Here is a 23,592-nt window from a genome sequence, read left to right as displayed (position 1 = left end):
TTTACCATTTGTTTTGTATTTTGCGACGCGTAGTGACGTAATCAGTGTGCGACCGCGCCAAGGAGGTTTATGTTAGTTCTTCTCAGACAGACAAACGATGACAACAAGTTTGAAACAGGCTTTAAAAAACAATTTTGGCTTTGACAGCTTTAGGTCTAAACTACAGGAAGATGTTGTCAAGGCGGTCATCAAAGGTAAGTCACGAAACAGGCTGTTTATCCGCTGTTTTCTCTTTGTTAATGCAGACGTTAGCCGGCTAATAGCAACGGGACATTTCAACCGACGTTTAAATGTGAGACTGAATTAACCCTCAGACGTCGTGTTGTCAGAGATCAAATCCCGGTGCCTGTGGTCCTCCTTGCAGGTGACAGGGACGTGTTTGTGTGCATGCCGACTGGAGCAGGGAAGTCCCTGTGCTACCAGCTGCCCGCCGTGCTGGCTCCGGGCATCACTCTGGTGATATCCCCGTTAATCGCTCTCATCGAGGTCGGTGTCCGTCTCTTCTTCTTCTTCTTCTTCTTCTTCTTCTTCTGCGACACAAACCCTTCCAACACGCATTAGATTGTGTGTGCAAGTCTCGCTTGTTATGCGTTTCCTGTCCCATGTTTCTCCTCAGGACCAAGTGGCTCACCTGAGGGACCTCGACATCCCCGCCTGCTCCATCAACTCCAAGATCCCAGCGGGGGAGCGCCGCCTGATCATGGCCGACCTGGGGAGCAGCAGCCCGAAGCTGAAGCTCCTCTACATCACCCCGGAGATGGTTGCCTCCTCCTCGTTCCAGCCCTGCCTGACAGGCCTGTGCTCGCGCGGCCTGCTGTCCTACCTGGCCGTGGACGAGGCTCACTGCGTCTCCCAGTGGGGCCACGACTTCAGGCCAGACTACCTCAAACTGGGTGAGCTGCGAGCTCGCCTACCGGGAGTTCCCTGTTTGGCGCTGACGGCAACGGCACCCAAGAACGTACAGCAGGACATTGTTCAGTCCCTGAGGCTGCGCTCGCTGCTGTCTTTTGCTACGCCTGTTTTCCGCAGTAACTTGCACTATGACGTGATCTTCAGGGAGCTGCTGCCAAACGCTTACGCCCACCTCTATGCCTTTATTCAGAAGGCGCTGGCGCTGGACAGCGGCTCTCATAGTCAGGTTTGTAGATGTGACTCGCAAAAGTCCTTTTAAAGTTTGTGGATTTGAGACAAATATGATGAGGCTTAAAAATTCCTGATTTTTACCACAGCCATGATACCTTTATGTATTATTTTAATAAGCCAACATATATTCAGATAAAACGATATCTCTGATAAAAGGACACAGGCAGATGACAATAATTGTCTTTTTTTTTTTTCATATACAGTTAAAACATGACACCTGAATTCTATCTCAGCCCTCTGATTCTGTTAATCATAGGATCCATACTGGACCAAAAAAATCCTGAGGAAAACCCTGCTGACAATGTTTGAGCAGTTAATATAAAGAATTTGAACATAAATCCTCATTTCCAACCTTCCTTAATGTGTAAGTTACACTGAAATCATGTAGGTTCAGTGTTTACAACAGCGAGAGTACCTGTGTGCTGAAAGCAGGTTGTTTTACAGCCGAAGAGTCACTCTGTCAACTTTCTGCTCCGCCATGATGCCAAAACTCAAATCCTGCTCATCATTTTAATTGAGACGATGCAGCCGGACTTAACTATAAACTTCTGATCACAAATTATGTAGGTGGATACAGAAGAATTATAACCAGTTTTATAAGCATATTTTCTGTGAGGACGCTGGTTTCCTCACGCCACTTGTTGTCTGAACAGGGCTGTGGGATCGTGTACTGTCGGACCAGGGACGGCTGTGAAACTGTGGCTTACCAGCTGACCAAGCTTGGAGTCTCGGCCAGAGCTTATCACGCAGGTATGATTTTTTTTTTTTTTAACTTTTTAACATTTTGAGTGTGGGTGTATGATTTGAAAACACCAGTAGTTTGACTTTTTCTCTCGCAGGTTTGAAGGCAGGAGATCGCACGGAGGCCCAGAACGAGTGGATGCAGGGGAAGGTGCTGGTTATCGTTGCTACCATCAGCTTTGGCATGGGAGTAGATAAGGCTAATGTCAGGTAAGGCAATTCATTGGAGTTCTTTTGGACATTAGCCTGAATAATTTTGAGGTTAAACACTGCTAATGTTTCTGCAGATTTGTAGCTCACTGGAACCTCGCCAAGTCGCTGGCCAGTTACTACCAGGAGTCTGGGCGAGCAGGGAGAGACGGTCTGCCCGCTTCCTGCCGTACGTACTACTCACCGAAGGATAAGGAGCAAATGAACTTCCTGATCTGCCAGGAGATCACACGGAAACAGGTCAGATTAACAGCAGAGCACTCTAGACGTAAGCAGCTCTGGTCATTTGACAGGTTTGTGAAAAATCTCTTGTACCTGTCTGCAGAATAAACGTGGCACTGCGAAGGAGTCCGACAAAACGGCCATGACAGACTTTGAAGCCATGGTGTCATATTGTGTCCAAGAAAGGTAAGAGACGCATTCGGTGCACACGTGCAGAGAGAGTTGCTTCTTGCTCACTACATTCAAATAAATGTCAAGTCAAAGCATCACATCATTACATAACTTCTCCACCTGCTGCTCTAACATGCAGTTTTATATATAAACATAGCTTCAGTTACAGTATGTATGTACAATGCCTGAAAACATAACCGGCCCTTTCAGTGTTGTCCAGCAGAGGGCAGACTTGTTCTTTCGCTTTTTCTCTTTTGCTTTGCCATCTGTAGTAACTCAAAGTTGAACTGCCGGCTCTCATTCCTCAATAATGACACATAGTTAGGTTCAGAAAAACAACATTAACAAACCAATTTGGCTTTTCTCTTCATATCCCGCTGTGCAACTTGTTGTTCTTTTTAAAAAAAAAAAAATGTTTTAAACACCTCTACACATGTTCAATCCTGTAAATAACCCTGTACATTCTTAGCATTGCCTGCACTAATAAAGCCAGTTGTGTCGGCCCTGAGTTTTTCCTCAGGCATTGTTGTTGACCTGCAGAGTGCAGGGATGCTCTAAAGAATGTCGATCCTCCTGAAAGCCAGACAGCTTTAGCAGGTGTGTTTGGCAGCCTTTCAGGACATCCTTCTCTGTGCTTGTCAGGCGCTTTGTTGTCGGAGGGTTGGGTCTCTTGAGTGGCACTAAACACACCCTGTATGATTTATAAATATAGAGGTATATACAGGTATATTACACGATCCGGGACTCTTCAGAATGAGTTTGCATTCACTTAAAAGGATTCATTGTGTTCGAAAGCTGCACAAAAAGCTCGTTGTTGGGTTTTATGGGTGTTTTACACCATCTACGGCGCTTTGAAGAGAGTTCAGTGTCCAGACAGATCGTCTCCGTACAGCTGTGTGAAGCACATCTACTCAGGCGTCGGGCGCCTTCACCTTGGTTTTGCGACAGCTGCAGCAGCAGAAGCTCACGCAGGCCAGCACTGCCATGAGCACGACCATGACTGTGGGAGGGCAGATAAATGCAGAGTCACGACCAGCTCACTTTGAAAAGAATATAAGAAAAGAGTAGGAAGAAAGAGGTGAGACTCACGGATGAAGGCTAAGAGGATGAAGAAAGCTCCCAGGTCCATGGGGTTGGCGTCGGGAAGGCCTTGCAGCTTTGCCCATATCTTCTTCAGGAGGTTCACTGTCTCTTCCTTGGCATCCATCCTAGAGAGGCAGACACGAGGCGGACTCTCAGAACAATATGTACACGTATGACTTTGTCACTGAGATGTAACTACCGCCGCTGGCTCCTGACACCCTGAGTGGGTGAGACGACTTTAAGTCAATTTGACAACAAGAAAAGAAGCGAGTCTCTCTGTGTTGAAGTGTGGAACAGAAAGCTCTCCTGACGCCAGCCTCCTGTGCTCAGTGTGGATCCACTGTAGTGGAGTTTATGGGTGATGGTGGAGGGTCGAGATATCTGATTTACTGCTGACTGAGTTACTGTGCTCTTGCTGAATTGCTGAAATGGGTGTGACAGTTTGTGGCTTTGACAGTTTTGGAAGACGTTATTGTTCGTATTGAATTACAGAACAGCGTGGAATAATCCAAACTCCTCATAGAATATAGTTTATTTGATTGTTATGGATCACGTTTTGGGAAATATGTCAACTATTTGTTGCTGAGAGTTTACTCACTGTGGCGATAATGAGATTAATGTCACGGTCATCTAGCTTCCACTTAGCTCAGCACAAAGACTGGATATATGAGGGAATATATAATACCAGCCATAATAAGACGGGTTATCGGGGGAAAACCTGGTTAACAGATATTTTGTCCCATGCAAAATGTTTCTCATGTATTGTCCAAATATGTTTTCAGAATTTGTCCTCCCCCTGTATTTTTTCTTTTGCCCCAGTAAACTTGCATGAAGAGGAAAAACTGGTATCAAGGAAAGTGGAGCGTCTTTATTTGTCGGGAGACAAAATGTTCCCGAGGCCAAATATAGATAAGAAGCATACATGGAGCCTGTTACATGCATATTTGTACACATTTTAAGTGTACAGCCTCATTTCAGAAAGAATAGTAAATCTGTCACTTCAAAATTAGGTCTGAAAAAAGTCTCCTGGTTATATTTTCCACACGTAAACATCATATTCTGTTTTTAAAACTTGAAAGAAAAAAAAAAAAGGTCACGTGACACGTAAACACCTTAAACAAGAGTCTGAACTTTCTTCGTTAGCATTGTGAAGCTAACCAACTGCGAGAAGCAGATTTCCCAGAACGTCAACATACTGTATTCTTTTAATGTCTTTATATCAAATAGCAAAACTACTTCAAGGTGTTGGATTACTCTGCACATGCTATTCATAGTCTCCATTATGTCCTAATAACACCTGTCGGTTAACTTTTTTTTGGCCACTGGGGGAAAAAAGCCATGAAGCTGAGTCAGCCCTTTTCTAAAACAGCTTAAACTCAAACTTGATATTCCAGCCGTCACACAGGACGGATTTATTGCAGGCTTGTTGCGTACAGCAACACTTCATACGTGACACTGCAGCAGCTGAAAGCTTGCGTGTTGTTTTATGCCTTTGGAACAACCATGTGCCAATTTAACTATTAAAATACTTTTCTTTACTCACTCGGTCCATCTGTAGTTCATCACAGCAGGATTCACATAAAAAACATTTAGAAGTTAAATATTTTAAGAACATGCAGACTGTTATCACCGGAGAAAGTAAGTCAGCGTTGCAGATGACCGCCAACTGATAAATGATATTTCTTGGTGAATGTTCAGACCTTGTTGGTGTCCTTTCTTTCTTTTCTTTTTTTCTTTTTTTTTTATATTAAAAAAAAACTCTGCAGGGTTTCATGATGAACACGATCACTTACAGATTGTGTGCAAACACTGAGAAACTCCTTTTGACGTCCAGCTGTTAAAAACGTCATTTGTATAACTGCGGAGTTTCTCCACCTCCTTACTTCTGAAGCAGGCGACTTAAACTTCCCTGATGTATGTTTGCACTCAATGAGTCTATATTCATTAACACATTCTTCACATTCCTCTCCGGTCTGGAGTCTTTCAGAGTTGCCTCGTCTCTCGCGCTGCATTTGCACACTAAAAACACACTTACCTGTGAGAGCTGTTGATGTTTTTGTTGACCAACTGTCAGAAATTACAAAACCAAAGGATGAGGATAAGGAGGAGGAGGAGGAGGAGGAGGTGATGAGCGGGGCATGTGGTCCCTGAAGGAGTCGCCTACTGAGTGTCTTGTTCGCCGGTGTGCGAGTTTGTTGTCAGGACGCGCGGCGCGTCATGCGGAGGAGGAGCGAGATCAGCTGTCAGGCGGAGATTAGGGTTCGGAGGGATAACTCCACAGGTGCTGATGACGGCGATTGGACGGACTGAATCGAGTCCCGTCCGCTGCTCTTAAGCCCTCTCGTCTCGCTGCTTTTAATCTCTTCCTGCGTTGAGTCTTCTCCTCTCTTCTGCGGTTTGCGTCTTCTCTGCCTCGCTTTTCTTTGTCTGCCTCAGAGGCTGTTTTCTCTGTGACAGTCCTGCCTGCCAGTCTTTGTGTGCCTCTTCTGTCTTTCCCCTCCTCCTTTGGTGGGACTGCTTCTCTCTGTTTCACGAGAGAAGGTGGCAGCGTTTCCCTTTCCAGCAAGGTAGTTAGTGTGTTGTTGAAGTGGCTCGTCTAATGGGCTGATTCCAACTCTGTGTGTGTGTGTGTGAGAGAAAATTGGCTGTTACATAACTCTTGATCTAATAAAAGAGTTGCCCCATTTTTTTTTCTTTCTTTTTGTTATAAGAAGTCGAGATATTAACAGAAAACGTATTGAGAGAAAATAAAAGTGACCTCCAGTTTAACATGAATGTTATTATTTTTCAGTTTCAAGGTTTTTGGACTCCTTTAAGTTTTGATATTTTCGTCCGTGCGTCAGCTGTATTGAAGTCAGAGCTGAAGCTCGTCACTCAGTCTGTCGGCTTCAGGGTTGTTATTGTAGGACAGCTGTAGTTTGCATTTAATGAGACGAAGAATGGCGACATATTTCATAACAGAAGCATTGATCATGTTTGTGCATGACGGTTACACAACAGCTAATAGATCGATGATGCGCCGGATGGTCTGTGTATGATGCGGAGATGTTTACTGTGTGCAGCCGCAAATCATCATTTGATCTAAACTGCAGGAGCTGTGTTACCTCCTTGTTACACAACAGACATAGCCTTTAAAAAAAAAACAAAAAAAAAAACATGGTCTCCTATCCTCCCATCAGTTGTCGCCATGCCACCATCTCCAAGTTTTTCGGGGACAAGACGCCGAACTGCGCCGGGGCCTGCGACTTCTGTCGGAACCCCAAAGCTGTGCGAGCCCAGCTGGAGAGCGCGACCGCACTCAGCACCAAGACCGAAGCGCAGAGCAAAGAGCCCAGAGGCCCGTTCGGGTTCCAGCCGAACCTCTACGAAGGAGGGAAGAAGGGTTACGGCTTTGAAAGGCAGGACAGATTTTGTGGCATTTTTCTGACATGTTGATGTGACGTAATGATGATCCTGTAGATGAACGCTGATGTCACGCCCTGCAGGTATGACGAAGAAGAATCGGACATAAACGAAGACGATACCACAAAGAGGAAGAAGGAGTTTTCTGACCTCTTTAAGAAGCAGATGAACATGCGGAAGGTGAATCCGAACCATCAACACACAAATGTTCTCTGCACATGTCTACACGATTTTCTAACTATTAGGAAAAGCCACTGCAAGCCCGAGTGCTCGTGTCGGCCCCGAGTGCATCTGTGTGCCGGCTGAAGGGGGGGCCCTCCTTGTGTAATGACTTCCACATGTTCAGCGGAGTTGGCATTCAAGTGAAACTATTCCTCAGCAGGTCCAGGTGGCGGCTGACCAACATTCACAGTGCAGCATTAAAAAAAAATAAAAAAGCAGGAATATCATGATTGGAAAATATTCAAAACGGAACAAAAATAGCAAATAAATCACGATGATGGCAAGTGACACTCAGAACCTCATTTCAAATGTGTCGGTTTAAACGAAAGACTTATTTTTGACAATTGAGAGAATTTAAACACCCCAAATATATAAATACTCACCTCTTCTAGCCTTAAAGGTGGACTACACTGTATGCAGCCGTGTCCTCAGTGGGCGCATACACAGACACCTGGAGAGGTGGATTATTCTGTGGGAGTGGGTAAAGAATATTTTGTGGTCATTTTAATACTGCTGTGAAAACTTTTTACCATTTGAAAAGAGTATTAACTGACTTAATTCAAGCAGCTGTTTTCTTTTCCTGGAGACATGAGGAGGTTTTGAAGCGAAGGGAACATTTTTAAATGTGCTCATGTGGCTGTGAAGGCGGATTTCAATGTCACAGCCACGGGGTTCCCACCGGTCAGGAAATATCAGGGAACTCTTTTCCATACAGGGAACGTCTGTGCTGAATCATTGAATATCAGGGAATTTTGTTCGCATGATTCATTTTTAGTTGCTATTTATCAAAATATAATATTTTCTTGTTTTTTTTTTTTTTATCCCGTTATTTTACATGTATTACCTGTTTTATTCTCTTTCTGTTCGTCAACGAGTGGAAAGCACTTTTCTTGTAGCTGATTAGGAGGCAAACATGCAGGAACGTGTAAATCTCAGGAGGTTTGGCTTCAACGGGACGACTTCAAAGACTTAGTGATACAAAATAGATGACAAAAGCTAAATGTAAAGTTTATAAAACTACTATAGATCTATCTAATATGGGAGAAGGAGCATCTTCGCACACCAACAGTAAGGAGCATGCTGGCCTCAAGTCTTTTGCACATAAGCGTGTCAAGGCCTCGTTGTGTGAGATCATATTTGTATAGTAGGCTTAAGTAGTGAAAGGTTTTGTACTGTAAACGCCTGTGAGCTTGTAAATTGATGGGAATAAACACAATTTGGCGTTTCTTGTCTGCTCAGCACAACAGCAGCTTGCTTTTCTGTTCATAGAATTTCAGCTTTTTAGTCTGAAAGTCAGGGAATTAGATTTTTGGCTCCGAGCGGGATCCCTGCATACGTGTGAGGAGGTGAGTGGTGATGCTGCAGAGATGGAGGAAGTGTGTCACGTCTCTAAAAAAAAAACTAAACGTAGATCAGAGCACCGGATGAACGATGTGTGACTGTAAGTGACTTTGTCTCGGTGAATATTGAACTAATATTGAACTTCTGTTTCTTCAGAGCACCGGCAGTCAGAGTAAGGACTTCGTTCCGCCAGGTAATATCCACACGGCCATAAAACGGTCATGAATGAGTGTCCTGGCTGCTCTGTGCTGTCGTATAACCAGCCTGTCCCGCTGCGTAGATGCTGACTGCCAGCTCAGAGAGGCCGGCAACCAGAAGATCCCCCGGCTCACCGTAAAGGTACAAGACCAAACATGAACGCAGCGGACGCATTCCTCATACCTGCTGCGTTCATCAACACTTCTGCAGGAACACACGGACTCTCGGCTCATGAGATGTGAAACGGGACCTGAAAAGAAACGAGCCTCTAAGTTTAAAGACATTTTGTAAAAGAACAGAATTATGTCTGCACACCTTCCTCACCCTTAATGATGTGCCTCACAACCATCATGTCATCATTATTCGTCTGACGTGTTTATTTAATTTAGATTTTAAACCAATGATTAAGTTTGTGTGACGTTTCAGGCCAGAGAGCACTGCCTGTTCCTCCTGCAGGAGGCGCTGCACGGCCAGCAGGGGGCAGAAGATGCATTCAAGTAAATATGCACACCTACTCCTCAAGGCTTTGTGCTTTTTCATAATTCAATAATAAAAAAACATGACCAACGGTCCTCTCAGTGATCGTACTTTGTCCTTCGTCTCCGCTCTGTTTCTCAGTTACGACCATCTGTACTCGGCCGTGGACATCGAGCACGAGGTCTTCAAAGCCAGCAAGTCCTCCAACTTGTACAAAGCTGCTGTCCTCAAGAAGGTAACTGCAGACTCTTTGTGTGTGTGTGTGTGGGGGGGGCTACAATAGCATTTGGAATTTTTATGCTTAACTCCTCTCTTATTTTCAAGGTATCGGACATGAAGAAAGCAGCACCTGCTTCAGCAGGGGGGGAAACAGCAGAAGCAGAAGGCAGTAAGACGAGCAGCAGAGATTCAAGAGAAACTGAGGAAAAAGTCAAAGACTATGCATCCTCCTCTTCTTCCTCATTTACTGACGAGCTGCAGGGATTCACTTCGGCATCAGAGATCTACTCAGTAAGAGTGTTTTATGACCCACTCATGGCCTCGCCTACTTATTCTCTATAAAGTTTCAGAAAAAGAAAAATACAAGCATATATTGTAGAGTCGTGTGGCCGCAGAGGAAAACATGTTCCCTGTGTTCCATGTTCCCTCCAGATGAAGCGTAAGAGAGTCGGGGCAGGCATGAGGGGCTCGTCCAACCCCTTCCTCATCGCCAACGATCTGCTGAAACCCTCCACGTTAGACACGGTCTCCAACAAAGGGACGGAAAGCGGCGGATTTTTCAACGACAGCTCGGGAGAGTCGGCTAACAAGGGGAACGGAGGCGGAATAAAAGAGACAAACGCAGATACGTCAGCGGCTGTGTCATCGTCCATCAGAGCCAGAGCGAACGCCGTCGCTGCCTCCTCCAACAGCCCGAGTAAAGGAGGCAGAGCCTTGAGCAAGAAGCAGCAGAAGCTGGCGGAAGCGGCGAAGAGTTCCCACAACATTTCCCAGTACTTTGGAAAGAAACAAACGACAGAGAAACGGCTGGAGGAGACGGAGACGGAGACGCCGAAGGAACCCGACGCCACGTTGCCTCACACTCCCACTGTGATCCAGGAAGAAAATGTTGGCCTGGCGCGATGCTCACCTGCTGCTGTGGAAGCAGTGGAGAGAAGTCCTGTAGAATCAGGGACTCAGGATGTGATCAAAGCAAGAAGTAAAGCTGAGGTGATCGTTATACCTGGCGAGGAAGAAGAGGACATGCAAGAAGAGGATATTTTGAAGCTGGCTCCTGACACACCTCAACAGGAGACGACGTCTGCGGCAGAGTAATAAACCCTCAGTGCACCATTTGATCCAAACTTGGTGAACAAATCTTCTATCAACTCTAATTGCCTTTTTCTTCCCTCTCAAACAGACTAAACGAACCCGAAGAGCCGGCTGACCCACCTGTGATTCAAGAGGTAGGTTTCTGCTGCTTCTCGAGCCTAAAGCTGAACTTCCACTCAGTGACTGATAATTACATCTTACAATACAATACAACGAAATTTAGTTTGGCAGCAGCCCTCTTAGCTGGCCCGGTGCGTACCAGACCCACTTTCACTGTTTCACTGTGTGACTCTGGTTCTGGTCGCCCTCCTTACAGAATTGATTGCAGAGGTTCCTTCCTGCTGGGCGTCGACCTCCGGTTAATTTTAGCCAATCAGCTTGCTTCGAAACCGGCCGAGCCTCTGCCGTCGCTGCAACTACTTACAGTTTCCACCGCAGCGTTATTTTCACGAGTACAGTCATTTTTGAAAGTTGTTTTTAATGAACGTCTATTCTGCGCCGAACACCGGACGTTCAAGTGTTTGTTTTTTTATGGTCGCCGGGAGTTCACAGAGAGTTGCTCTCATCGCTGACACCAGCCGTCCAATCACAGTGAAGGAGGGGCGGGACAAGCGCTGTTAAAAAGCGACCCTGGTCGCTGATTGGTCCGCCCTTTAGGTGAAAATATGAGCTACGAATTAGCAGACCGTTATCACAGTGAAGAAAAGTGACGCTGTGAGCGACAGTTGGTTACCAGGCGACCTCAACAGCACAGGAATAAATAGAAGACGAAAAAAAATAGATAAAATATGTAGATATAATAAAATATATGCACGTCTGTACAAAACTATAATGGCTCAAAACGTGATTGCACTTTTCTAATGAAACATGTCCAGATAACGGACGACGCGAAGGCGAGCAGGGAGTCGTGTCCTCCGGCGAAGCGCAGACGGCCCACCGACAGAAGAGTAACCTTCAACCCCGACGTACAGGAGAGGACTCCGGTCACCGAGCCGCCGAAGGCCCTGACGCTGAAGGAGGCGGCTGACATCGTGGTCCGTTATCTGGACCCCTTCTACACTCGGGGGAAGTTTGCCAACAAGGTGTGTGGATGAAGCGGTGTTTAACCTGATGGTTGGCACGGCAGTGATGCGGCCCTCCGTGCTTAAACAACGAATTACAATCGAAATAAAAAAATATGTGATCAAAGTATGTTCATGTCGAGGAGCAATTTACTCTTCAAAACACACCGCCGTTTGGTAGCGGGCGCGCCGTTGCCACGGCAACACGTGGGGTGGGACTAACCACTGGATAACGACCAGTCCCGTCGGTAGGAGCGAACGTTAACGTGTGCAATGTTTACTACTCCAGGAAGTAGGCCGACCCTTAGCAACGACCCTAGCAACAGCGACGAGATCCAGTCCGTTTTTTTTTTTTTATTGCTTTCTAGAAATGGTTTCTCAGACTGAATAAACACTAAACTGCTCGGCTCGCTCAATCTGGTCGTAAGCAAGATATTCCCTGAAAAAAAATATATCCACGGAGTCGTGTATTTTTAAGATTTTAAGTGCGCGACTACCTGTGCTGTTACGGTACGGATGACCGGAGCCACACACAAAAAAAAACCTCGATATTGCATATTATATGATATTAAATTCCAATTAAATATTCCCATTGAGCAGGTTGTGCTGTTATCCCGAATGTCGGAACTACTTCGTCACCTCGCTGCTTCTCTTCAAACATGAATGATACCTGTCTGAGATGTTCACGCTGAGCTGTGTTGTTTGTTTGCAGGAGCTGTTCAAGTCTTTCGCTCGCTACTTGTCTCACCTTCTTGCGCAGGGCAGGAGTCGAGGTAAAGAACAAGGTAAGCGGTGGGGAAAAAAACAATAAATAAACCGACTTGTTTGCTTCATGCAGTTGACTCGTGTCTAACTCCAAGTCTCTGGGTTCACAGTCAAAGCAGAAGCCAAGACTCTCATCAACAGCTTCTTCAGCAGAGTCCAGCACTGTGAGAGCGAAGCGGACTGGAAGCACCTGAGGCGAGTGAACAGCTCGAACACCACCGAGAACAATGAATGAGGGGGGAAATGAAGCCATTTTTCAGGGTCCGACCCTTCCTCTTTGTCAGTGCCTAAGCGTCTCATCTTCCTCAGGCTTCCTGCTGACCGCTGTTCTGCATTTTCGGGGCCGGTTGCTGTTATAGCAGCTTATGTCAATAACTGAGCAATAAAACGAGGACTGTTACGGGCCGAGGGAGAACAGTGTGCACGCTGACGTGACGCGTGTTCTTTATGTTTTAGCCCACATACTCCCAACTTGAGTACACTTTATGTTTTGGTCATCAGAGTTTTTTTTAACCAGGCAGCAGCAGGACTTCATTTAACAACGAACTGGGCAAACAGTAAAAGCTTTCAAACCAGTCTGCACTTAAAACTTCCTGGAAACCATGTTTTACATCTCTGCATGTTGATTTTCATACCGAGCTGAAATGGACAGAAACCAAATACTTCCTTGAATGAATAACACCAAGTCTACAGCCCTGCTAAAAACCCTGTACAGCTGTAAAGTGGGCTCAGTGGTGCTTTGAGCATTACGCCAACAGATCTCCGTCACAGCTCACATTTGGGCTTCTCGGCAGGAAAACACGAGTGTCATTGGTGACATAAAAACAAAACTGGATTTGTGGTCGCAGGGTCCTTGTAAATGTTCAGCCTGGGTCGCTGTCACGGTTCACGGGGAGACTTAACGGAACTTAATTAAGTTCGTGCTGACCGTGTTTTACCTGCCGTGACGAGTCCAAATGTCTGCTGCAAGAAAAGGTGCACGCAAGCACGCTAACGTACAAAAGGTGCAGCAGGTATCAGCGATATAAGCGTTGTTCCCCAACACAGTATCACAGTGTGTTGGCGTGCTACTAGTAGCTAGGTAGCAGTCAACACAAAGGGGTTTATTCATAAACTGGAAGTTTTGGAAAAGTCAGCCTGACCACAGCGCTGCAGGAAAGATCAGAGGAAGTCACTAGGATTCATCCTCTGGGATTCATCCTCTGGGATTCATCCTCTGAGGGCCAAACTGCGCTTCATGAAACACGGCGTGGAAATGCTCGACGGTTAATCGTGTCCATGATCTGATTTGAACGGGGATGAGATATTTAAAACCACGTGATGTTTTAATGCTGGTCATAAACCAGACTGTGTTGGGGAGCTGAGAGACGGATTCACCTGCTGCTACACGTTGTGTCTTTGACTGCTGGAACCGAGTACAAACAAAATGGAGACAAACGATGGGACGTTGTGTGGTGGACAACAGTCTTGTTTGGATTTTCTTGTATGTAATATGAACCGATTTCATTTTTACGTTATCGTCTCGTTAGAAATGGGAGAATTAGTGTCGAGGGATGTTTTTCTTTCTCAGCGACGTGGTTTCCGACGAAGGAAATCTTCTTTTTGTTCTAGTGCCTGTGAAAGGCCAGTTTCTGTCTCCGCTGTCAGGAGGAAACCCAAAGAGTACTGGAAGCACTGATGGACACTGATGGACACTGAGGCCGGACTGTGCGGAGTCTAAACAGCCACAGACTCTGTGCTCCTAAATGTTTACAATAAAGTCTGCTGAATAGGAAACCGTGTGAGACGTCTCTCATTCTGTCTTCACAAATGAACGCTTGGTGTGGACATTTAAACTTTATGGAGCAGTGGGTGGTGGGGGTGGGGGGGGTGGTAAGAGAGGGGAGACGTCTCTGCCGGGGACGCTGTCAAGTGTAGGGTGACGTCACCTCCAGTGGTGCTGCCTTCAGGAGCTCCTTGTAATTTAAGGCTTGCCATTGCCGGGCACTCACACCAAGATGTGCTTTGATTTGATTGGAAGTGATTACATTGATTGATGAAAACGTGACCGGCGTGTCTGTTACGTCACATCCACGCCTCTGGAGGTTAACTTTAAAGCCGTGTCAGATTTCAGGTTTCACCTTCTTCACAATCCACTGACTACACAATGTCTCTTTCTTGTTTGACAAAACTGGGAGAAGCAAGAAATAACCACCATGTGATTTTCTTTGATCTACCCAGAGAGCAATCAGCTCCTGAAAATCAAAAATAAATAAAATAAAGAAACAATAGCCTACTTTTCTAAACACCTAGCTATAGGGTTAAGGTGTAAAAAAGATAAGTACCAACTTGTGACAAGATTACTCTTTTAAAATAGAAGCTGTAGGATGTGCTTCAATATTTGCAAAACATCAAACCCAATAAAGGCTTTAAAATGGATGCTGTATTTAATGCTACCTTTAGGTCTTTAAAAGGGTTCGCGCCTCTCAAAATGCCCATGATTTGGATTTTGTGCTGGTATGTTGTAGAGATTTAGAAACGTTTGCACTTACCTCAGATACAACACGGTAAATGTAGAGTCGGGTTGTTTCCCAGCAAAGAAGACAGTGATCATTGCATAGATAATAAACACAATAAAGTGTATTTTACATTTCTGCACATTCAAACTAGAGCTGAGAGGATGGAGTATTCAAGGTTTTTAATTTGTTTTGATGTGTGGCTTCATTTTAAGTCAATTACATTTTATTTATTCAGTCAACACAATTTATTTCAGTAAAGTCCTTACAGAACCTTAAAACATTATAGAGAGGAAACTCAACAATTCAACAAATGCCAAATATCTTGCATACAGATATAGTATCATAGTTTTTTTTTTTTTTAATTTGTATTAAAAGGCAAGATTTTCAGTTGTATCATATTATATTTATATTATTAGCCTGTAATTTTCAGATTGTATTATTTTCAGATGTTTTATTCGGCTTTGTATGGTGTTAAATTTGTCTCATCAGTGAAAGAAGTAAAAAAAAAAAATCAGCAGTTAAACATTAATCAGCAATCCGCGCTGCAGCAGCAGTGAACAGTTAAATTTAGAGGCACCATTTCCCACTGCACGTGAACGCAGCAGCAGCGTTTGCCACACCGCTGCGAGCGAGCGGGCTGCCAGCCTGCGTCCGCCCGGTCCCGCTGCACATCAAAAGACGGATGACACGGACAGAAGAAAGCCTGTCATTCCCCGGCAGTCGCTGCTCTGGCTAATTTACTTATTCCGCGGCTGCAGGTCTTGATCGCGGACGTTAAGTCTCCGTTCATTTCTGCAGACGCGTCGAGGAGCAGGTGCGCTGCCGGGATTTTCTCTTGAGCTCATTCGTCTCAAAGGGTTACACGCTTGAGGAGGCAGCGCCTCTGTTTGTTTGTTGTCACTTCCGGGCGAGGCGTCGGTGCTGGAGCGGAGAAGTTTCACCCTCTGCATCGATGCTTCGTGCCGGCAGGATGGAGGAGTTTGTCACGGAGGAAGAGGAGCCCTGGTACGACCAGCGGGACCTGGAACAAGGTGAGGAGGCTTCATTTCTCCCGTCTCGGGTTTGTGTGTGTGGTGGAACAATGCCCCATCCGCAGTCACTGCCTCCCTGGGAAATCAGATTCACGCAGGAAGGATGGATGGATGGATGGATGGATGGATGGAGAGACGGGAGGAGGTGGTTGCGCTCCCATTTCATGCACGGGTTCCTGATAATTGTGAGTCCATGTCTCTGTCTGTCTCTGCGTCTCAGTTCGCAGCTGCCTGTCCTTCATGTCCGCTCTGGTCTCCTGACAATTATTTCGATCTTGTCAGTGAATGCTGCCTCCGTTTCATCTCCTTCCTGGTTCCCCCCTCCTCTCCTGATAGATTTGCTTTCCTATCAAACAACGTGCATTCACTTTGATAAGTTGTGGAACCCGGTGAGGACAGTATTTCTAGTGTGTGCCCATCAAACGTCAACATAAGCGAGGCTTTATTGGGTGGGAAGATACAGAAAATTGCCTGAATTTTGGAGATATTGAAGTTTGTGAACAAAGAAAAGACACAACAGTCGCTCAGACTGTGGAAAAGGCCACATCCTCCACCCGCCTCCAGAATTACTGTGTTTGCTGGTTCAGCCGGTTGCAAAGTGTGCGTTGCTGGTGCCAGACGCACTCTCACTAATGCCTGAAATGGATGCACTTTGACGTCCAGCGCATCTCAGAGGAGACATGAGTGCTGTGGTGTGTGCTTCTGCAGCGTCACCCCATCTCCTGATTACCTGCTGACCCAGAGAACTAAAGCAGCTTTACGTGTCATCGTAGCATTGTAGTCATAGAGGAGAGAGGCAGGTGGATTTGACTCTGTGTGTGTGTGTGTGTGTGTGTGTGTGTGTGTGTGTGTGTGTGTGTGTGTCCGCATTTCATCTCGGCGTTATTCAGCACAGAGCCTGAAGTCATTAAACCCGCCCGGCTGATCTGATTAGGGGCCCCCAGACGAGACCTCCTTAGCCCCGGATCAGGGATTTTTGTTTTCAGGCTTTGGGGGTCAGATTGGAGCCGTAATTGCCGTCGGCGCTCCAGACAAACATCAACCTGCATGAGCTCGTCGTCAGGCATCATTTTTTTTTTTTTTTGCCCCAGAAATGATGCTGTTATGCAACTGCTGTGCTCGCCAGCTCTGCTATCCGGTGACCCCGGCGTTCATCATGATCTGGCCAACATATGAAGTGCGTCTGGGCAGATGGCGTGGCGCGGTGATGTCATCTTTTTGATGCAGCCTCATCTGACAGCTGAAGGGGGTGGGGTGGGGGGGGGGGGGCTGAGGTTGAATGTGATTCTCACATCACAGCGATGCATGAGCAGAGAGCAGAAACACGAGCTGATGTCCAGAAGCCTTCTTTGTCAGTAGATATCTGATGTTTTGTTTTTTTTCTCCCTTCACAGCCTCTTGCTCGTCTCATCACTGCACAGAATTCAGAAATTACATAACCCGAGACTCGCAGAAACAAAATCAGTGGTGTGACAGAGTCGGACCCGGGGGTGAAGGCTTCCTGCGCTCCCTCCTCACGCACACATTCGGCTCATTACCGCTCTGCGGCTCCGGCTACTGTTCCATTATCCGTTCTGCATTGTTGAAACAGGAAATTACAGCCTTCCCCTGATTCCCTCGCAGGCATCGGAGGCGGATGTCGCAACAGAGATGTGCACAGCGTGAAACTTGTTAACTGTATTGGATAACAGAGGGCTTCCTGCTGCTTTAAGCATTGTGTGCAGCCGTTTCGTACATGCATACATGCCAGCAGTAAATCACATCTAGTCATTTTTACACCCACGATGACGTGCGCGCGCGCGCGCGCGTGTGTGTGTGTGTGTGTGTGTGTGTGTGTGTGTGTGTGTGTGTGTGTGTGTGTGTGTGTGTGTGTGTTCCTGTCATCGCTACACTGTGGTGATAAAACACTCCGTTGGTCTCCAGTAATGTATGTCAACGGCTCTCTGTTCCTCCCCGTCCCTCCACTCCTCCAGTGCTGTGTTGTTATGGTCACCGAGTATGCAGAGCCAGCAGGATTCTCTTCCTCCTCCTCCTTCTCCTCCTCTTCCTCCTCCTGCTCTTCAGTCCAGCTAGGTTTTTTTTCTCCCACCAGAGATGAATAATGTATGCTTCTCTGCGTTGTGAAATATCAACCCCTGTGAAGTTTGTTGTCTGTGGTGTTTGCACCGCTCGGGTGTCGCTGGAGTTCACGAGGTTTGTATCAACACAAGGGAGAAATGTTTTGAAGTCAAGTTCCTCATCAGAAACCTTTTTTTATTTTTTTTTTATGATACAGTATGTATGTTAATAGTAGAAAGCTTTAAATGTGAAGCTTGCGATTAAAAGCCAGTACCTACTGTTTTCTCTCTGGTTTTGTGATGTCATCTCAAGAGGAAAAACAGGCCAGAAAAATGTGGATTTTAGAAAATGTAAGGGCTTGAATCAAGGACAAGATTTTGTGTCGTATCTTGAGTTCATTTGCATAAAAGTTGTTCAGGATCAGTTGGATGAGGAAGAGATGTAATGTTAGCTTTTGAACAGTCACGACTGCCGCGTGTCGAGCTCAGCTGCAGCGAATGCCAGCAGTTAAGTGACAGAGTGGACTCCTGTGTGTGTGTGTGTGTGTGTGTGTATATCTGTGTGTGTGTGTGTGTGCGTGCGTGCGTGCGTGCGTGCGTGTGTATATATTTGTGTGTGTGTATATCTGTGTGTGTGTGTGTATATATTTGTGTGTGTGTATATCTGTGTGTGTGTGTATATCTGTGTGTGTGTATATCTGTATATATCTGTGTGTGTGTGTATATCTGTGTGTGTGTATATCTGTATATATCTGTGTGTGTGTATATATGTGTGTGTGTGTATATCTGTGTGTGTATATCTGTATATATCTGTGTGTGTGTATATCTCTGTGTGTGTATATCTGTGTGTGTATATCTGTATATATCTGTGTGTGTGTGTATATCTGTGTGTGTGTATATCTGTGTGTGTATATCTGTATATATCTGTGTGTGTGTGTATATCTCTGTGTGTGTGTATATCTGTGTGTGTATATCTGTATATCTCTGTGTGTGTGTATATCTGTGTGTGTGTATATCTGTGTGTGTATATCTGTATATATCTGTGTGTGTGTATATCTCTGTGTGTGTATATCTGTGTGTGTATATCTGTATATATCTGTGTGTGTGTGTATATCTGTGTGTGTATATCTGTATATATCTGTGTGTGTGTATATCTGTGTGTGTGTATATCTGTGTGTGTATATCTGTATATATCTGTGTGTGTGTATATCTGTGTGTGTATATCTCTGTGTGTGTATATCTGTGTGTGTATATCTGTATATATCTGTGTGTGTGTGTATATCTGTGTGTGTGTATATCTGTGTGTGTATATCTGTATATATCTGTGTGTGTCTGTGTTCGCTCTGCTCTCACATGAACTCTCCACTGTTTACGTCTCTTGGATCCTGTCAGACCTGCACTTGGCAGCTGAACTCGGGAAGACTCTCCTGGAGCGCAACAAAGAGCTGGAGGACTCCCTGCAGCAGATGTACATCAACAATGAGGAGCAAGTGCAGGAGATAGAGGTGCACACACACACACACACACACACACACACACACACACACCCTGCAGAGGACATATCCTGTTCATGTGCCTGACATCATCATCTGATTTTGCATCGAGCTAATTATTGCAAAGCGTGGAGCGTTTAGAAGAAGCGTTTAGAAGCAGCAGAAGTGAACGTGAGCGGATGTTCGTGAATGCGTCGCCTCATCGCAGCTCAAAGACTCGTTGTCAGTGAGAGCGCCTGCTAACGATGAAGCGTACTCGTCCGCCGACAGACAGCTGACGGCGTCACGCGAAACAAAAACGACTCAAACCCGAGATACAGTCGAATGTCTGTGGCGCGTTCCTCCGAAAACTCCCAGCTCAGTGTGTGTTGTGTGCCGTTGTCACGGTGACGGCTGCAGCTGCAGCCGAAGGCGTTTTGTTTTCTGGGTGTCGGTCCCGTTTTCACGAATGTGATAACTCGGCGCGATGACGCCGAGAGGGAGTTTATTTAAATCTGGCACAAACATTCACTGGACTCCAGGATGAACTGATCTGAGTAGGGTGGGGGGGTCAAAGGTCACGACGACCTCATAAAACCTGCTCGGGGCCTCAACTCAAGATTTCACGTGCTAATTTGAGAAATGTAACACAAATGTTTAACAGGATAAAATGATGACGCGTATCCAAAGGGTCAAAGGTCAACTTCACAGCGACATCGTAATGTTCTGCAAAACCATTATTCAACATCAGCACTATGTGACGGTATTTCACACTTGTGCTGAAATGGTGACACTGATCTTGGGTGCCGACTTTAGAACTTGTGCTGATTGTAATGCTATTATGGGCTGTCAGGTTGAAGATGTGTGTGAAGCATCCACATGTTAGAATTTGTAGCTTCTTAGCAACAATATATATATATATATATATATATGAAGCAGCATCACGAGAGCACACATAAGGATTCCTTCAAAGCCTTCATTGCATATTTTATATGACTCTGGACAGAAATGGATGTAAACTGCGACGTGATTGGTTGTTGGAGGCTTACAACAAGGAAGGGTAACTCTAGTTTGAGTGACATCCATCAACAGCTCCGTGAAATGAACTGAAGTTCCTTTTAAATTGATATCAAGCTGGATGTCGTTTAGTGTTTCCTGTTTATTATTTAAACTGGACTTTTATCAGTGTTGAGGTTATTTGGTCAAGTTTGTGATCGCACTAGTCTCTGAGTGTGCTGGATGGTATCATTATAATCACTTCTTCGGGCGAACAGTTGAAGATGTATTGAATCTTCTCGTGCGTTTCTGTTGCAGTATCTGTCCAAGCAGCTGGAGATGTTGAGGGAGATGAACGAGCAGCATGCAAAGGTGTACGAACAGCTGGACGTAACCGCCAGAGAGCTGGAAATCACCAACGAGAAGCTGGTGCTGGAGAGCAAGGCCTCGCAGCAGAAAATCGACAGGTGACCCGACAGCTGCTTCTAACCTCCAGTTACATCTAACCTCATCCTCTGGAGAAAAAACAAGGAGGGAGTCTGAAGCCAAACGAGCAGAAACCAACCGGAGGCTGGTACTCCGAATGTCAGGAAGTGTTAACGGTCCACTCCCTCCATCCCGGCGGCTGCTTACTACACTTTGGCTCCGTTTAGTAATTTCATAATCGGAGATTAAAATGATTTACAAAATCATGTTACTGGACTAAAGGCTGGAAATGTTTTTCAATGGCTTCCTCTGTTCTCTCTGAGCATGTTGCCTCCTGTTCTTTGTTTTGGAGCTTTAAGAGAATAGCATGAGAGATTCAAGGTACCTTATTAATGACATAACAAGCACTGAACAGACCTGTGTGTGTGTGTGTGTGTGTGTGTGTGTGTGTGTGTGTGTGTGTGCGTATGTGTGTGTGTGTGTGTGTGTGCAGGCTGACCGGCACCATGGAGAACTTGCAGGGTCAGGTGGACAGTCTGACGACTCGGGTTGAGGAGCTGCGAACTCTGGAGGAGCTGAGGGTCCGCAGAGAGAAGAAGGAGCGTCGCAAGACCGTCCACTCGTTCCCCTGCCTCAAGGAGCTCTGCACTGCTCCCAGGTTCGCTCGCTGTCACAGCACAGTACAACATCACTTTATCTCATGAAGACGAGTTTTGCTGCACATGTTACTTCTGAACTCTGCAGGCTACCCGGTGGGTCGAGTAACGGGATCGTCTGGGGTTCATAACGGCGATAGAGAAACTGATTGTATGACTATATAGCGTATTTAAATGAAATCTGCCACATCTCCAGCTCACCGCGACGCTTCCTTGTTAGGTACGAGGATGGTTTCCTGCTCGCTAACCCGGGCAGCGTGGACCTGGCCGAGAGACGTCCACTGGATGAGGAAAGCGATCGGCTGAGAGACATCGTCTCGTCCCTGCACTCAGCCATGGCCTCGGAGCGGTCGAAGCGGGAGGGCGCCGAGCAGGAGTGCGCCGCCGTGCTGCAGGAGTTTGAGCGTCTGGAGCAGCGGCTGTTGGGCGCGGAGGGCTGCCAGCTGCGGGTTCAGGAGCTGGAAGCTGAGCTCCAGGAGATGCAGCAGCTCAGGAAGTCCAGGGTGTGTCTGATCAGCGACATGGAGGACGGCCTGGAGACGCTGCTCAACAACGGCCCTGAGACGGATACCCCGGAGGACGGCGCCGGACTGGAGGAGGGAGGTGCCGGAGAGCTCGGAGGCACGGGGGCAGCAGGGAGGCCCGGTGAGGAAAAGCTGCAGCGACACGGCTCTGAACGCCATCTCGGCTCGCGACGCGTCAGGTCGACGGCAGGGCAGTTACGCCCTCCATGCCAACGGCGTGCGCAAACGGGGCATGTCCATCCTGCGGGAGGTGGACGAGCAGTACCACGCTCTGCTGGAGAAGTACGAGGAGCTGCTGGGGAAGTGCCGGCGTCACGAGGAGAGCCTGTGCCACGCCGGGGTGCAGACCTCGCGCCCCGTCTCCAGAGACCCCTCCATGAAGGACTACAGCATGGTCTCAGCGGGGCCGTCCACGTCCGGGGCCGCGGCCGCCCCTCCGACACCCCCTCAGACTCCCTCCACCCCCGAGGCCCTGGAGGGGATCAGCAGGCAGGTGGAGCAGGTGGACAAACGGCTCAGCCAGAACACGCCGGAGTACAAGGCCCTGTTCAAAGAGATCTTCTCCCGACTCCAGAAGACCAAGAGCGACATGAACTCCACCAAGAGCAGAAAGACGAGCAAATGAGCTCCTCACTGATGCTACGCGCACTGAAAGCAGTTCCACGGGACGGATTCCTCCTAATTTACCTCATTGTTACGAAAGCTTCTTCTTTAACCTTTGGCCACTCTGGACGTTAAGGGAGGATGCAGTTGGTGGTGGATGCTTCTTCAGCTCTCTGGGACGGAAGCTACTGTCGGCTGATTGATATGAAGCTGCCAAATGTTGTTTCGCCTGTTATTGTGGATGAAATGCCTTTTCTGAGTGACGTAACTAGTAAATAATCAGAGCAGAAGGTCTTGGTGTGATGTTGTATTTGTAACTGATGCCGAGATGATTTAATCATTTAAATTATTAAGCCAAATAAGTAAAAAAAAAAAAAAAAAAACGAGAAAAAAAACCAAACTCCGTCATTGGCTCTAAAACATTTGAAGCATGTATCTGTCTAATTAACACTAAATGCAGAAATTGTCCTTTGAATGAAGAAAGAATAAAACACAAGTTTCTGAGCAGCTTGAGGTGATGCGGGAGTGTTTTATTTCATTGGACGGCACAAATCCTACAACATGATTTGTGTACTTCCATTGTTTATGATAACTTACCCGATGGTACAGAACACAGGACAAGCTGTTGGGGTTCAGGGATTTTGTTTGATCGTTTCATACGTGATGAAATCAGTTCGACGCCGTGCGATCTGCTTGTCAAGGTTGTTTCTGTTGTCTGATATTTAACCGTTTTCTGTTGATTAAAGTAACAAATGTTTCGATCGTCTTCGTTTTTTTCTGTCCAGTGGATGAAAAAGGGTTCATTAATGGATCATTCAGGCGCTCGCAGCTTCTTTTGTTTTGGCCCTCAAACTGCTTATTCTCCTTATTCTAAAGTGAAGTGAAATCCTAACCGGAATCACTGGACTTGTCAATTTTGTTGATGACTTTTACATCAGCGAACAGCATAATGGTGTTAAACTTCCTCATTAAATGACCCTGG

The 23,592-nt window shown here is 46.3% G+C and overlaps 2 protein-coding genes and 1 long non-coding RNA gene across 3 annotated transcripts; 2 read left to right on the top strand and 1 right to left on the bottom strand.

The window, feature by feature from the left end:
- Positions 1–53: 53 nt before the first annotated feature.
- Positions 54–14,123, top strand: recql5 (RecQ helicase-like 5). The gene is made up of 19 exons (XM_069149749.1): positions 54–194; positions 365–486; positions 617–1,138; positions 1,797–1,893; positions 1,983–2,094; positions 2,172–2,334; positions 2,420–2,502; positions 6,750–6,968; positions 7,056–7,152; positions 8,692–8,728; positions 8,816–8,874; positions 9,160–9,230; positions 9,352–9,445; positions 9,535–9,720; positions 9,862–10,520; positions 10,610–10,655; positions 11,397–11,603; positions 12,295–12,367; positions 12,458–14,123. Exons 1-19 carry the CDS (start codon positions 98–100, stop codon positions 12,580–12,582), a joined length of 3,069 nt encoding a protein of 1,022 aa, XP_069005850.1. The 5' UTR covers positions 54–97; the 3' UTR covers positions 12,583–14,123.
- On the bottom strand, positions 2,891–6,232 carry LOC138198370 (uncharacterized). The gene is made up of 3 exons (XR_011178263.1): positions 5,606–6,232; positions 3,577–3,695; positions 2,891–3,487 (listed from the first exon to the last, which is right to left on the bottom strand). It is a non-coding gene; the product is annotated as an uncharacterized lncRNA (long non-coding RNA).
- Positions 14,124–15,458: 1,335 nt separating the features above from the next.
- Positions 15,459–22,723, top strand: cdr2l (cerebellar degeneration-related protein 2-like). Its single transcript, XM_069149746.1, is given in 6 exon segments — positions 15,459–15,876; positions 19,326–19,438; positions 20,720–20,868; positions 21,321–21,485; positions 21,704–22,124; positions 22,126–22,723. Coding segments are annotated over 6 exon segments (1,434 nt in total). The 5' UTR covers positions 15,459–15,797; the 3' UTR covers positions 22,633–22,723.
- Positions 22,724–23,592: the final 869 nt, after the last annotated feature.

This window comes from Embiotoca jacksoni, unplaced genomic scaffold (genome assembly GCF_022577435.1).
Source record: "Embiotoca jacksoni isolate LCO1_2020_lvr unplaced genomic scaffold, fEmbJac1.0.p SCAF_15, whole genome shotgun sequence".
NCBI lineage: Eukaryota > Metazoa > Chordata > Actinopteri > Embiotocidae > Embiotoca > Embiotoca jacksoni.
Note: the sequence above shows the minus strand (reverse complement) of the source record. Positions and strands in the feature narration are given on the sequence as shown.